Here is a 16927-nt window from a genome sequence, read left to right as displayed (position 1 = left end):
TCCACGTAATACCTTGCCTTAGCAACACATTAGAGTCCCTGTTTTTTTTTGGTTAGAGGAGGAGGGTAGGTGGGAGACAATACACGTGTAGTGTTTCTGCATTCAGCCGCTGCCCAAATATATACCCAGCAGTTCTCTGTGCCTTGCTGTGGATTCTCCCTCTGCGCTTTCCCTTTCTGGCAACCCTCTATTCTCTCTGCCCTTTCTCCTCGCTGCTCTGTAAAACTTTTGACTCTGATCTCCAGCATCTGCAGTCCTCATTTTCTCCCCCATTGATATAGAAGTATATACCAGTATTTTTGGGACAGCAGCATCCAATCAGCATTTTTTTTTAATCTTTTTTTTGAAGTGAGGAATTCTGGTCACAAGCTTGGCTGAAGATAACTTCAAATATAAGTTGCAAACTATCTTCAGCACAAGTCAAACAAATTCATGCTATTATTCTGGGAACTATTGTATTTGAATGAAAATTTCATGATTTGGACTTTCAAGTCAGTGTAATTGTTATATTATTCGTTTGTTTCTAGTGAAGTTGCAAATTAATACCATTTTAAAATCCTACCTGTGACATTCATCTGTTGATAACATAATCCTTACTTGACTGCATGGGGAAACAAACAGCATGGCACTTGTATTTCTTCCAGTGGAAAATAGACAGTGCAGCAACATCAACATATGAAATAGGGAATCCTGCTGACCATCGAGGCCAGAAGTGTCTGATGAAACATGGCATTACCACGAATCATATTGCCAGGCAGGTACTGTATCCCAGCTTTTATCTATTTTATTGTGGGTTATCAATTTTCTTTCTTATTACAGTGGATGGTAGACAGTGCTGGTGTAATTGACTTCAATGTTGGGAACTCCCCAGACTCAAGGGCTCTAAGCTGTTTAAGACAGCATGACACTGAGACTGCACATAAGGCAAGACAGGTAGATCAACCAGCTGTTTTTTTTAACTTATTAACTGTTTTCAAAACAATTGTTCTATATTATTTAATGTCACTAATAACTATGGATACTTCACCCCATTTCTAGTGCCAGGTACTCTTTGACTAATCATCAAATGTACTCAAAAAGCAGGATCGCCCAAAGCTGGTTGATTTGGATTATGGTTTCAGCATGGCTCAAGAACTGACGCTCTTGCCTTTGATTTCGAAGGTTCAAAGACAAGAATGCAAAAATATGGACTGACCTTTCCAGGGCAGTACTGAATGAGAACTGAAGTTTTAAAAGTGTATTTCAGAAGAGATTTTAAACCGAGGCCCCACCTCCAGTAGGGTGGCACAGTGGCTCCGTGGTTAGCACTGCTGCCTCAGCACCAGGGGTTCAATTCTGGCCTCGGGCGACTGGCTGTTTGGAGTTTGCACATTTTCCTGGTGTCTGCGTAGGTTTCCCCCTGGTACTCACTCCAGTTTGCTCCCACAATCCACACATGTATAAGTTAGGTGAATTGACTATGCTAAATTGCCCATAGTGTTAAGGGATGTGTGGTCTAGTTGCATTAGTCTGGGTAAATGTAGAGTAACAGGTTAGGGGAATGGTTCTGGGTGGGTTACTGTTCGGAGGGTCGGTGTAGTCTTGTTGGGCTAAATGGTTCTATGATGATTCTAAGATCCTGTGGCTCTATGCCAAATCATAATAGCGAATTATCCATGGTGGCTTTACCATTTTTGACTACTTCCATCAATACTGCAGAAACAAAATTCTGGTCAGTAATACAATGTTTTTAGAGCTTGCTGAATGCAAATTTATAGCTGCCATACTTTCTATATTGGAATAAAATCTCCACTTCATAAATACTTAAATAGATGTAAAGTACTTTGAGACATCCCAATGATGTGAAAAATGCCAAAAGAATATGCAAGTTTGTTCATTCTTCTAAGAGTGAAACAAACTTTACAGATATTTATCCACTCCCATTTCTCAGGAAATTAAATGAACTGAGTTCATAAGAGAGGAAAACTGTGGAGATTAAAGAAGCATTGATTTCGAAAATGATATTCAGAATGAAAAAATTTAAAATGCTGTAAGTACACAGCAGAGGCAGTTTGCATCTGAAAGAAAATTGCTGCCTAATGTTTTGGAGAACTCCTTTGTCAAAGTTTTTCTTAATATTGAAAGCTGCAATATACTTCCAGCATTTTCTGTAATAGAGAAATTTGGCATTTTGGAGAAATTAGTGTACCAGGACAAATTGCATTTTCTTGCTTCATATGTTGTGTTCACATTGAAATAAGCCCCTACCTCTTTCTGTAGAAGAAGCTACATGATATTCAACTATTTTATCCTTTTTTTGCAGCATATTAATTAATGTTATCTTTTAACTTGATTTTGTAAATTTATTTTGGTATATTATGAACCACTTCAATTTTATTCTAAAGTGAGAATGTACTTCCTCAAATATGTGTTGAACATATTATATAACATTAACAACGTTTTTATCATTGCTGGCAGTTAACTGTAGGATGTGCTACATGACACGCTATTATTCTCAAAGTAAAACCGTACACCAGCATTTTCTTTTAGTCTCAAAGTCTAATCACTGCAAATGAATACAACGTCGGGTCTATCCTGGAATTAGAAGACCAGCAAAGACCAGCAAATTCCTTAAAGGCTATTGCCAAGTTTCTTTTTTTGCTGAAGTGGCACAGAACTCTCATTTGTAATACCTGATATATAACTGACATGTCTCCTTATATAAACATTTTGTAGCACTGCTCAAAGTAAGTCCAAGTATTTAAAAGGACAACAGTACGCAGATGATTTTAAATTTTAGGCACAATCAAGAATTTGATTTAAAATTCCACCCAATTTGAATTTTCATGATCCATAATTTTACATTTACTGTGAATGAGTGAATTGAGTCATGCATTCCACGTCAAGCACTGCAAGCCAGCAATGGCCTTCATATGCTGCTGCTGTGCAGAATTGGGATAAGGTATGTCCCAGAATGGGTCACTGCCACCCCTTTCAGCAAAAGGGCCTTGGATGTACTGGTGGACAGTGTGGTAGAGAGGAAGATCATTGTTGTACGTAGGAAAAGGAGACCACAATGCCAGAATCAGCCAGCCTGGACCCAGATATTGACCCATGTCAGTGCTGTTTCATGCATCAAAAAAAAACCTAGCAATGCAGAAAGAAGTTTGATAATATAGTGTAAGCGTCTTCAGCCGTAACTTATTTGAAGTATAAATTCTGTTATCTTTTGATCTGACTCTATTCAAATTTTGTTGATTTTAATAACTGGAAACTTTGCCCATTGTATTTAATACAAAATATATTCTAATAAAATGCAGGAATGCTCTACATCCATTTTTAAGACTTTGAAATTTAATAAATGACTAGGTACTGTGGCTGGAAATCAGTCACTATGTTTTATTGATGGACAATTAATTAAGAGTGTGTGCCATGTAGCTTTGGGATTTTCTGCACCTGGGAAGTTTCTGTATATTTCACAAATTACTTTTACTGAAATTGTCACAAAAAAATTGCATTAGGAATTGTAAGATTTAGAAAAACAAATGGACAGATGTGCACGCTGTTTCTTGGTTTTATCTGGTTTCAATTCTAGAGTTAAAACCCCAGTTAGATGTGAAATGCATCTGGATCAGTAATGGCCTTTAGGGAAGGAAACTGCTGTTCTCACCTGGTTTGACCTACATGTGACTCCAGTCCACAACAATGTGGTTGACTCTTAAATCTAGGCAGCTAAGGATGGGCAATAAATGCTGGCCTAGCTAGTAACACCCACGCCCAGTGAATGAATAATAAATAACACTGATGCATCTAATTAAATCTCTGCAAGAAGAGATTTTTGAGATTATCTTTCAAGATTGATTCCTGATTCATTTAAGAGTGGACTGCAAAACTGGTTACTGTTAAGATACATATGTGCACATATGGTGTTCAAAAATAGTTAATCACTGTTTTATTTAAATGAACATTTTTAAAAATTCCTTGATATGTGAGAATTTCTAAGGACAGATGAAAGTCCACATTTCTGTGCCAGGTCAGGATTTCCTTTTCTAAAGGACGTTAGTGAACCACATGTGTTTCTGTAATAATCAATTGTGGTTGTCATGGTCAACATTACTGACACTAGCTTTATTGGTTGAATTAAAATTCCATCGGCTGCTGTGGTGAGGTTTGCTTTAGTCTGTGTCTCTGAGTTACTAGTCCAGTGCTGTTATGATTATGTCACTGTCAACAATTCTGAATTTGTTTTCATTACTTAATAGCTTGGCATAGTATAACAATTGTTAAGATCAATATTTATCCCTCAATCAATATCACAAATGCAAATTATCTGGTCATGATCATGTTCGTGCTTTGATTTGAGGAAGTTTATTGTGCACTACTTTGGCAACTGCCATTCCTGGAGCTCTGTGACTTCACTTCGAAAGTACTTATTTGGCTGTAAAAGAAAATTGAAATGTGGCTGGTGCATTTTTCATTCAAAATAGCATGACTTTAATTTGATACAGGGAGGAAGTGAGGACTGCAGATGCTGGAGATTAGAATCGAGAGTGTAGTGCTGGAAAAGATTTAATTTGATACAATCTATTTGGTGTTCCGAAAGCTGAAATTATCTTTGCTGTTTCGGATAAAGATACCTGCCAGTATCTTTGGAGTAAGTCCAGCTTAGCTTGTCCCACTTTTTCAATGCAGTCTTTCAAACGCGGAATTGGATATGAATCAGACTTTGTAACTGCATTGGCTTTGTGATAATCCCCACATAACCATTGTGTTTTGGCACCATTTACTATGGGTGCGCTCCAGTCACTGCAACTCACTTTGATTATGTCGTCTTGGAGCATGCATTCAATCTCTTTTTGAACCTGTGCCAACTTTAGAAGTTTAAGTCTATAAGGATGTTGCTTAATTGGAACAGCATTTCCTATATCTACATCATACATGATTAGATTCGTACTTCCCAGCTTATTCCCACACATCTCCCCATGTGACAACAATAACTCTTTCAGGTCATTTTGATTTTTCCACTGGAAGGTAACTCAATAATTTATCCTAATTTTTGGCAACTTCCTCATTGTCCAGTTTAATCTGAGGAATGTCCAATTTAGGATCATTTCAACTTGGTTCTTCACTCTATGTTGTAACCAGTAACAAATTTTCCTTCTGCATTTCTTCCCTATGAAAATGCCTTGTGAACATATTCACATGACACACACTGTGAGCTTTCTTTTTGTCTGGAGTCCTTATCAAATAGTTCACATCACTCCATCTCCTTTTGACTTGATAAAGTCCAGTAAACCTTCCTTTTAGAGGTGTACCTATCACTGGAAGTAATACTAATGCTTTCTCTCCATTAACAAAATGCTGTGATATTTTTAAATGATGTCGAGCCAACTCCCCCAGTCTATTTAACTGTTCCCTAAAATTTGAAACACAGTCCAAATATGTGGTCTCTGAACTCTTGACTCACCAACTTCTCCTTAATAAATTTTAGTGATTCTCTCACGTCATCCTATTTTGTCTCAACCATTCAACTGAACAGGGTCTCTGATAATTTTACTTCAACTTCCTTATGTGTATTCTTTGATTTTTCCTTCTGTTTCAACTGGTGACTTTGTGATCTCGTTACCATACAGTCAGGCAAAATCCCAGGATATGCTTCCTGTAATACCTCAGTTACCTGATTTTCTACTGGCTTTTCAAACACAAGAGGTAGCACTCCTACCTGTGACCCAGTTGAAATGTTAGCAAAGACAAATTGTATTCCTGATGTTGAGAGTTTTTCCACTACTCCTACCACAATTTCTCCACTTTTCACTGAACACTCTAACCTCACGCTACATAATTGAGCACTTCTTATCTCACCATGAACTCTAGGTACTAGCATTTTTTCTGGCAATAGTCCTTCTGAGTTACATATCTCCTCATCTCAACATCAAAGACTAACATGATCCCGTACCTCTTAATACTGTAACTTCTTTACCTGCTGCTCCTGGCCTATGCGACTAAACCTTATCTTCACAAGTAAATGGTTAAGAAGATCTGATACTTCCTCCTTAACCAACCTCCAATCAAGTTGTACAGTCTGGTGCAGCTATTTGGCTTCCACTGTGCTTTCCTTCACCATTTCAACAAGATTCACTGGCTTATCCTGTTTTCCTACATCTGTCTTCCCAGTGCGTTTTCTAACCCACCAAAGCTGTAATTTCATGTGGGCTATTTTATTGCAGTGAAAGCACTGGAGCTTTTTAACTTCTCTTTCCCTATTATGGGTTTCCTTTTTCCCCTGTGGAACGTGACCTTCATCGAGATCTACTTTTCCTTTATCACCTGAAGATTTCTCTTTCTCCATTTTCTGTCCCTTGTGGATTGAAATTGATGTGGAAACCGAACTTAATTTATCAATGAACTCCTAATAATCAGCCATTTCAGCTGCTAATCTTTTCGTTTTAACTCTCTGCTCTTTCACAAGAGTGCTCACTACTTCAGAAAGTGAATTTTGAACTCCTCCAAAACAATTGTCTCTTTAAGAGCATCATATGTTTGATCGATTTTTAATGCCCTTATCCACTATCAAAATTACCTTGTTTGATCCCTTCAAATTCACTATATGTTTGACCAGGGTCCCTCCTTAGGTTCCTACATGAGACGAAGAAAACTTCTAAATCTTTCTCATCAAATTTTGGCAATGCTTGGATATATTTAAATAGATCCTCACTAGGCCTTTGTGTACAGTTGATTTGCTCAACCTCACTGTCTTCCTCACTAAGCCTACCTTCTACCTTCAACTCCATACTTTTAAGCCGACTTTCCTGTCTAGTCCCAATTTATGAAGTTCAGACTAACACTCTTTCTCCCTTTCCTCTCCCTCTTTTTCCCTTACCCCTCTCTCTTTAACCCTTTCTTCTGCTAGGGCCTTCCTCTCCTTTTCTTTCTGTTCTGCTAGGGAAACTTGTTCTTTTTCTCATTCTTCTGCTTTTAATCATAATTCAAACTGTTCCTTTCCTTTTTCTCTTGCTTTTTTCTTTTGCTCTAACTCAAGCTGCTTCATTTTCGATTGGAACCTTTAGAAATGGCTAAATTTCAATGTCGTTTCCAGCAAATTTAAATGCTGGGCAATTTGTTGCAATTGTCTCTCCTTTTCTCATGGAGAGACTTCAGCTTGTTTGCCAATTCCAGCAGCTTTACCTTGTTCATCTTTTGTAAAGCTTCCAAAGTCACCTCTTCCACCCTGAGAAAACTCTTAGTGATTGAAAGAGCCATTACAAGCCCTGTTTAAACCAACCCAGAACAAAAGACACTAACACTTGCCGTCTTTGAGTCCAACAACCCTAATCCCAAATTGGAACTATCTAATAAATCCAGCCAAGAGCCCCATTCTGTTATGGACCAGGCCAGACTCCCTCAATATTTTAAGAAGGTAGCCCAGACCCTAGCTTTTTATTTTAGAGGCAGATGGGAAATGGATATGCCGCTGGTCAAGTCTCTGTGTTATGCAAATAGAATTTATTTAAACACTACAGTTGAAATACGAACAAAAGAAAACAATTTAGAATAACAAGTATTTGAAAACCCAACCGACTCAATATAGCAATTTAACTAAAGATCTGTTCCACTTCCCACAACATCCCATAAACAAAAGCTAAAATTCAAACTCAGGTTCTTACAGGCAGGAGGAAACACCTTCTAAAGAGATTTCAGAGATAAAGCCAGTCAGGAACCGTCGGCTGAAGCGTGGAACCTTTCTGCACTACAGCAACTTCTCACTGTTACAGCTAAACTAAAAGAAACTAGAAAAAAAACCTGAGTTTGGAGAACTGGCCACTCCCCTGCCATTGTTAAACTAGGCTATTGCCCAAACATTTCAGCACTTCTGCTCTTACAACCTCTCTTTTTTAAAAAAAAACCCAAAGACATGATAACCTTGTTAAAGAGGCAGCATCATCACAGACTTCAGAAAGTTCTTTGAGTGCAATCTAGCAGTCTTGTTCACAGCTGGACTTTTGAAACCTCGCATCTGTTTAAAATTGCACCATGAAAACAATGCTTTACAGCTTAATCGGTCCACGTTGGTGATTGTTTACACAAAAGCCGATGTCATGATCCCATGTCCTGATCTGTTTCCTTATTTCTTTTCTCTCTGTTATTTAATATCGATGTTGTTCCTGATTTGATGATTAAATTTGGAAGTGTATTCCACAGCTTCACTACCCTATTTTGTAAAAACAAAAATGTCTGCTCTCTGTCCTAAATCACACTCAATTAATCTTGCATCTTGTTTCAAGAATTTTACAGTCCTCCTGCTATTGAGGTGCCTATAAAATTACCTATGCGACCCACTCATCACCCTCCCATCTGCTTCAGCCTTTCCTAAATTTTACAGGGGCGATGTTTTGATGCCTTAGGCCTCTTGTCTGCCCTCACCACAATTGAGACCCTTAAATGGCAAAGAAATAAATTAGTAACCTCTCATTATTGCCAATAGGAACAGTATTTTAACATCTGTTTTGTCCAGACCCCTCATGATCTTGAACAACTCCATCAAATCTCTTTGTCAACCTCAAACCTCTTCAAGGAGAAGAACACTAGTGTCTCCAATTTATCTACTGAGTATTTATTCTCTAGAAGTCGCATAAATCTAGTGCTGATCCTATCATATCTACTAATTGTATTATAAACATGATATGTGGCATGTTTGGAAGATAAAGGTGATAAGGGTTTCCCAAATGTTTCACAGCTGTTTTTTTTATTTGTATCATGTCTGGGCCTCTTGTAGTTTAATTGAAAGAGATTACATTGATTGCTTAACAACTGCATTATTGTTATATTCGTGCAGTAACCCGCATGTTGGCATCATTGTACAGTGGAAACAATGGTCTGATCACTGTTAAAGTTGGTTGCTCCCTTGTTGATGCTAATTACAAATCAGGGCAACCAAGACTTAGTCTGCAGGTCTTGGTGATGAATTTGAGGTTAAGTGGAAGATAAGGAAGTTGAGTTTGGAGGTCTGTTCAGGGGTTCAATCTATTAGCATTGCGAGCATACTTGGGTGATACTTAAATCTGATACCAAGACCACCACCCTCCATGAACTGATGGCAGGTTGGAAGCATATTCCCATGTTATTGACTGGGTCCTGTTCCTGTATTGTGGTTATTGGCAACAAACACTTAATTACAGCTTGAATTTATTCCTACCACAAGTAGAAAAGCCTTCTTTTTCTGAGTTCATCTGGGGCAACTAAATAATATTTTAAGAAAGATGCAGTAATGCATATGTTTTGATTTAGAATATTATGTCAGTTCTTTTATGTTTTAACAATATATAAAGTTATTTGTAATGCTGGCATTTAATGCAAAGTGAAGCTCAACGCAAACTCAAGTAATTCCTCATATGTCAGTTGGCTACTGTTCTATTCTCCATATCAGATTCAGAAATTTTAGAAAGTAACTGCTGTCCACTTTTTTGTTTCTTTTGACTAATTTAGTTTTTTCATTTCTCTTTATTTCCTATAATTTCAGACAGCAGCTATTCAGGTCTGCTTTTTTTCACCCGAGAGACAACTTTTTATTTCTTTTACTTGTTTCACTTTACTGCCTTTGATCTTATATTTTGAAATCTTATGAAGAAAAATAGGCCATGAGAACATTGATATGGTAGAGCATCAAGGTGACAAAAAGCTTGAATGATTGTTTCAGTGGCAGATGGGTTGATTTCCTTGGCAGAATGCTACACAGGAAGCGACTGCATAATCTTGCATCTGTTTATGTACCTGACCTGTGAAGGCTGTAAGGCATTGTATGGCATCTACTTGGAAAAAAAGTGCAATATAGCAACTTTAAAAATGCTGTTGAACTTGATGACCCCTTGTAACACAACTTATTATGTTGGATTTTTAAAAAAGCACTTTGTCGGATTTGGAAATATGTTCCCAGGCTACTGCCATCAATCCTGTTTTGGACAAGACTGTAGACTGATCAGTACTCATTTAACTTTTTTTTTAAGAGAGCATATATTTAAAAAAAGGAATAAATAAATTTCATTTAAAGCATTTTCCATGACCTCAAAGTGTCCTAATGTACTTCAGAGCCAATTAATTAATATTGAAGTGTTGTTGCCATAATAATATAAGGAAGGAAGACAGTTCATTTGGCCACAACAATAAAATAATTGACCAGTTAAAATGTTTCAGTGGTATTTATTGGGAGGTAAGTGTATATTATGATGCAAGGAGAATTCCATTGCCCTTTGAAAAGTGCCGCAGAGTCTCTTGTGTCCAGATGTAACAGCAGGCAAAATCCCACTCCCGTCAGTGCTGCATTTGAATATTAGCCTAATTTTAAGATGTTATGTCCTGAGGTGCAACTTGCATCCATAACTTTTGCCACAAGCTGAAAGTGAGCAGAAGCTGACAACAAAGAATTCATACATAAACATCTGCCTGGCATGTGCTGTTTAAGTTGGATATATGCAGAATGAATTGAAATTAATTTTGGCTTCAGTGTCAGTTGACCATAACATTATGTCAACTTATAAATTAATTTTCAAAGGTTTTTCTCTGGTTTATCCATCAAAGATAATAGTTCATAGATAATTTAAATTAACTTATTCCATTGCTGCATACAGTAGTTAAAAAGAAATAAACATTAAGTATTTTTTAAACTCCTAGGTAGCCAAGAATGATTTCTTAACATTCGATTACATGCTGTGCATGGATGAAAGCAATTTAAGGTGAGTGGATTATTGACAGCTATTGTCCTCATTTTCAGCAGTTGAATAGTTTAATAAACATTTAATAGTTTATATTTGAATTGCATTTTAAAATGCCTTTTCAGTTTATAATTTGAGCTTTTTGTCTTTCTTGATATTAAATGGTTTGGGCTTTGAGTGTTACCTCCATTGTATATGTTTGTTTAATCAGAGTTGATGCACAGCATCCAGCTATGGTAAGTGCTTCCTTGCAATTCTGTGCCTTAGTAGCAGCAAAGTTGCAATGATAAGCATTTCCAATAAGGCATAAGATACAGGAGTCAAAATTAGGCCATTCAGCCCATCAAGTCTGCTCCACCATTCAATCATGGCTGATAGGTTTCTCAACCTCATTTTCCTGTTTTCTCCCCCTTAAGGTTTGATCCCCTTGGCAATCAAGAACTTATCTATCTCAATTTTAAATATATTCAATGATCTGGCTTCCACAGCCTTCTGTGACAGTAAATTCCACAGAATCATCACTCTCTGGCTAAAAAGTTTGTTTATCTCCGTTCTAAAAGGTCTTCCCTTTACTCTAAGGCTGTGCCCTCAGGTCCTCGTCTTTCCTGAATTATGAGGCCTAAAATTGCTCACAATACTCTAAATGTGGTCTGACCAGAGCATTATAAACCCTCAGATGTACATCCCTGCATTTATATTCTAGACTTCTCGAGATGAATGACAACACTGTATTGGCCCACCTAACTACCAGCTCAACCTGCAGGTTTACTTTGATTTAGAGATGTCTGTGTTGAACTGGTGTATACAAAATTAAAAATCACAACAGCAGGTTGTAGTCCAACAGGTTTATTTGGAAGCACTAGCTTTCGGAGGGCTGCTCCTTCACCAGGCGGTTGTGGAGTATGAAATCATGAGACACAGAATTTATGGCAAGAGCTAAGTGTGACGTATCTGAAATTATATATTGAAAAAGACCCGGATTGTTTGTTAAGTCTGTCATCTTTTAGAATGAACATGTTGGTTTTAGTTCTTTCATATGTAAATCGCAGAACTTTTTCATTCTCAAGTACACCAATTGCTAAAGTTCACTTGAGAATGTAATTTTAACAAAGTTCTGCGATTTACATATGAAAGAACTGAAACCAACATGTTCATTCTAAAAGAAGACAGACTGAACGAACAATCGGGGTTTTTTTTTCAATATATAATTTTCAGTCACATCACACTGTAAACTCTTGCTATAAATTCTGTGTCTTACAAACTAATATTCCACAACCACCTGATGAAGGAGTAGCACTCTGAAAGCTAGTGCTTCCAAATAAGCCTGTTGGACTATAACCTGGTGATGTGATTTTTAACTTTATAAGTTTGCCTTAAGAGAAATCTGAACTAAGACTCCCAGGTCCCTCTGCACTTCTATTTTCTGAATTTTTTTAAAAAGTTTAAAAATTGTAATTATAAGTTCCTCACTTTTATAACTCAAAAGTACTGCAAATGCTCCAGGTCTAATGTTTAAGATGCACATTCCTTGCATCAACATATCTATGGCATTTTCTGGTTTTCTCCACTTGTATGCAGCCTACATTTAAAAGCGCTATAAATGTTGTCAGGAATGAAAGCTATTTGGAGCTTCAGAGTCCGCAGAAATTACAATTTTATATAGTCTTTCATTTGGTCTGAATTATACACTTTCTTTCACTTCTCTGAAACCATAATGGCATTGTGTATTTAATTGTGATTGGAATTTTTTGTTATTTGGGCATATAAAATATATTCGGAAGCGTTTGCTCAAATTTAGCTTGGGCAAGCTTTTACAGTCAGGGAAATGTAATAAAAAAATATGAAAATTACTTCGGTCCATTTCAGTCTTGTTGGGTGGATGGAAAATAGCAGCATGAGTGATACTTATAATATGGCAATTATATTATTGATCGCTTTCATGGAGACAAAGGATCAGAATCATATTGGTGCAGTAAAGAATGCTGTTGCAGGTCTAACACAATGCTAGAATGATATAAAGGAAACATTGACCTGTAATTTATCTTCCATTTAACCCAGGCTATAAATTGAGTTCATAATAACCTGGAGTTTAAAGATATTTATACTCCACGCTTTTTTTTTCTCCCATGAATATTTTAAACTGATAAAAATTATCCTGACTACTGATTGTTGAAGCTTTAGTGATGAACATATTATTTGTCTTTAAAGAACAAACTAGTACTTGGTAGTGTGTGCTCACTATTTTTTAACCACCAAACAATATATTTAAGTTTATTATGAAACCTGAGATTTTAAATCTGATATTTGCCTTTTGGAGTCTTGGATGCAACCTCTGTATATCAGTAAAGTACTAAAGCTGAAGAGCAACATGCTGTACACTACACCAGCAATATGCTATAACTGAAGAAGCATTCCTTGCTGCACCAGTGAGTCTGATCCTTTGTCTCCATGAGAGAGACCCATTATATATTTTTCAGATGATTTGTAGTTCAGGTTGAGTTTCAGGTTGTAAGTTTCCTCACTGAGCTGGTAGGTTTGTTCTCAGATGTTCTGTCACCATGCTAGATAACATCATTAGTGAGCCTCCGTTGAAGCACTGGTGTTCTATCCTGCTTTATATATGTGTGTCTTGGTCTGTTAAGGTGGGTGATATCATTTCCGGTTCTTTTTCTCAGAGGTCAGTGAATGGGGTCCAAATCGATGTGTTGTTTGATGGAGTACTGGTTTGAATGTCAGGCCTCTCGCAATTCCCGTGTGTGTCTCTGTTTAGCCTGTCCTAGGATGGATGTGTTGTCCCAGTCGAAGTGGGGTCCTTCTTCGTCTGTGTGTAAGGATACTCGTGATAGCTGGTCGTGTCTTTTGGTGGCTAGTTGGTGCTCATGTATCCTGGTGACTAGTTTTCTGTCAGCCCAAGGTAGTGTTTGTTGCAGTCCTTGAAGGGTATTTTGTATATGACATTTGATTTGATGGTTGTTGCTACAGGGTCTTTTAGGTTCATCAGTAGCCGTTGCAGTGTGTTGGTTGGTTTGTGGGCTACCATGATGCCAAGAGATTGGCGTAGTCTGGTAGTCATCTCCAAGATGTCTTTGATGTAGGTTTTGACTAGTCTCTGGACGTGTTGTATCTTCTTGTTTGGGTTTGTTGTTTTAAGAATTAGTGGACTGTGTTTATCGGGTACTGTTTGTTGAATATGCTATGTAGGTGTTTTTCTTCCGCTGCTCATAGTTCCTGGCTGCTGCAGTGTGTTATGGCCTCTTCAAATAATGTCCTCATGCAGCTCCATTTGTGGGTGTTGGGATGGTTGCTCCTCAGTATAGTTGAGTATCTGGTCTGTGTGTGTTGCTTTCCTGTAGCCTTCCTAGCATATCAACGTACAGACTAGCAAAGGAACTTCACCGTAAACTGAAATACCTAGTGGAACACGTATGCCTCTCCACCCAAGAATTCCTGAACAACATCAAAGACTCCAAGATAGAAGAGGACAAGGTCATGGTCTCCTTCGATGTAATGGCGCAATTCACATCAATTAACATCAGTTTGGCCAAAGAAACACTGACCTCCACTACTAGGCGAACCAAGGACCCAAACACCTGACAGCACCAACCCCATCAGCAAGGACACCTTCCTCAAGTTAGTAGACCTGTGCCTTACTACCCACTTCACCTTCAACGACAAGACCTACAAACAAATCAAAAGGACAACCTTGAGATCACCAATACAAGGATTCTTAGCAGAAGCAGTGATGCAGAGACTAGAACGAATAGTCCTCCCCATGATCCAAACTTTGGGTCCACTGTGTGAATGACACCTTTGTCATCACAAAACGGAACAAATTAGAGGAAACCTACAATATCATTAACAACGTCTTTGCTGGCATAAATTTCACCAAAGAGGAAGAGAACAACAACATACTCTCCTTCCCAGATGTCACAGTGAAACAAACAGTCAATGGAGAACTGCAGACCAGTGTCTACAGGAAAGCAACCCACTCAGACCAGATACTCAACTACAGGAGCGATCATCCCAACCCCCACAAACAGAACTGCATCAGGACGTTATTTATTTGGGCCACTCAGGATCTACGAGCAGCAGAAGAAAAATACCTATACAGCATATTTAAGAACCACGGGTACCTGATAAGCACAGTCCACTGATTCTTAAACAACAAACCCAAACAAGAAGACACAACAAACCCGGAGACTCTAGTCACACTACCATACTACCATCCATCAAAGACATCTCTGAGATGACGACCAGACTACTCTGACCTCTTGGCATCATGGTAGCTCCCAAACAATGAACACACTGAAACAGCTACTGATGAACCTAAAGGACCCTGTACAACAACCAGCAAATCAAATGTCATATACAAGATATCCTACGAGGACTGCAACAAATACCACATCGGACAGACAAGCAGAAAACTAGCCACCAGGTTATATGAGCACCAAGTAGCCACCAAAAGACATGACCAGCTATCACTAGTATCCTAACGCACAAATGAAGAAGGACACCACTTAAACTGGGACAACGCATTCATCCTAGGACAGGCTAAACAGACACATGTACGGGAATTCCGAGAGACCTGGCATTCAAACCAGAACTCCATTAATAAACGCAGCGACTTGGACCCTATTTACCAACCTCTGAGGAAAAGAACTGAAAGTGATATCACCCACCTTAACAGACCAAGACACAAATATAAAGCGGGACAGAACACCAGCGCTTCAACAGAGGCTCACTGATGACATTACCTAGCATGATGATGAAGTATCTGAGAACAAACTACCAGCTTAGCGAACAAACTTACAACCCAAACCCATTATATAATTGGCAAATCAAATATTATTCATATTGATATATTCCACCACCACAAAAAGATTGAAACTAACCAAAACAATTTTCAATTATTAAATTTCTCTGACTGGAAAAAATTACACCAATTTGAGCAATAACTTCTGAATGTGTTTTAATTTTGCTTTCCTTGTAATGTCAGCAAAGCAGCTGGGAATGGCTTTTCATCTTCACTACTTGGTTGGTAATCAAGTAGATTATTTTGCCATTTGTAGAGTGATGAAAACTATCCAAGTCTGCCAGCAATTACAGTATATCAAAGCAATAGCATATGCACAAAGTTTTCCTCCTCCATTTGTAAGATTCTGTAATATTCATTGGAAACTGGAGAGTAGTATAGTGATCTGACTTCAAGTAAGAGGCAGCTTTTTATAAATCTAGAAAGTATATATTGCAAACTTTATTAACTGGCACCTGTGGGATCAAATATTTCAGTTGATCCACAAGTGCACATAATCAATGTTTAATGCTTTTATTATTTAGTGTTTTTATTTAATGTAGGGGGTGCACACATGATTGTACTGTATTTGCAACATCAATCACTTAAAAAATAATGTATCTTTGCTTTAAATAAAACTTACCACCAGAGAGCCTTCTTGCACCCTTTTATCACTGAGATTGTGATAATATAGTTTACTTCCAGATTTTCAGTTGTATAACTTTTGCCTGTTTATGGAGAGTACCACTTCATAAGGTGGCAATTAAAACAAAGTTTGCTGTAGAAAGCTCCCCACTTGTCCATTGTGTGCATTAATGAATGAAAGATTCCAGTGGTAAATCTATATTGAGCTAAGCCAACCCTTAATTTGGTCTCTGTCTTAGGGTTGCTATGCATTCTACTCCAAATATTTCTGCTGGGCAACAGTGTCACTATTTAGAACCAGCTTTCTCCCTTAGCCTCTATCCCTTTTAAATAATTAGAGCTCATTACATTCATTTAAATCAATAAACAAATGATAGTTTTTGATGGCATCTCTTTTTATATAACATGGGTCTAGTTGTAAGTGCTCTGACCTTTTACCTGTGAAGAATGTGACATGTCTGGAAGTACGAGTAGCTAGGAGCTTCAAGGTTTATATAAAAAAAGCTTTGTTTGGCACATTTGTCAAGCAATTGAATGAGCAATTTTTAACCTTTTTAATCATGGTCTTTCAAGAAACTCTACACCCCACTGTAAAATTAGTCAATAGAGATTAAGTTAATTTGTCTCCAATAAGTTAGTTTTTAATCACTGGGCAAATATCTGAGTCTTTCAATTTTAATTTTAACATTTAAAACAGTAAGTAAATCAAGATGCAGCAAAGGTTAAAGGCAAGAAAACTTTGAAGAAAATTGATTTATTGCATAAACTCACAAATTACACATGAGACTAAATTACAGTCCACAAT

General features: G+C 37.5%; 1 protein-coding gene across 3 annotated transcripts in view; it reads left to right on the top strand.

The window, feature by feature from the left end:
- The window catches only part of acp1 (acid phosphatase 1), a 42814-nt gene that overhangs the window by 14742 nt on the left and 11145 nt on the right, over window positions 1–16927 (top strand). Inside the window, exons 3-4 of one of the 3 annotated variants that reach the window (XM_043678834.2) lie at window positions 645–758; window positions 10645–10706. In XM_043678834.2, coding sequence (XP_043534769.1) covers window positions 645–758; window positions 10645–10706 — 176 coding nt within the window. Of the gene's footprint in view, window positions 1–590; window positions 759–819; window positions 934–10644; window positions 10707–16927 lie in introns of those variants that run through there. The other 2 variants (XM_043678829.2, XM_087978145.1) reach the window with 2 other exon arrangements.

The sequence above is a fragment of the Chiloscyllium plagiosum genome, unplaced genomic scaffold (genome assembly GCF_037043375.1).
Source record: "Chiloscyllium plagiosum isolate Xiang-an unplaced genomic scaffold, Cpla_swu_hap1 HiC_scaffold_3, whole genome shotgun sequence".
In the NCBI taxonomy this organism is placed as follows: domain Eukaryota; kingdom Metazoa; phylum Chordata; class Chondrichthyes; order Orectolobiformes; family Hemiscylliidae; genus Chiloscyllium; species Chiloscyllium plagiosum.
This window is presented reverse-complemented; position numbering and strand designations above follow the sequence as displayed.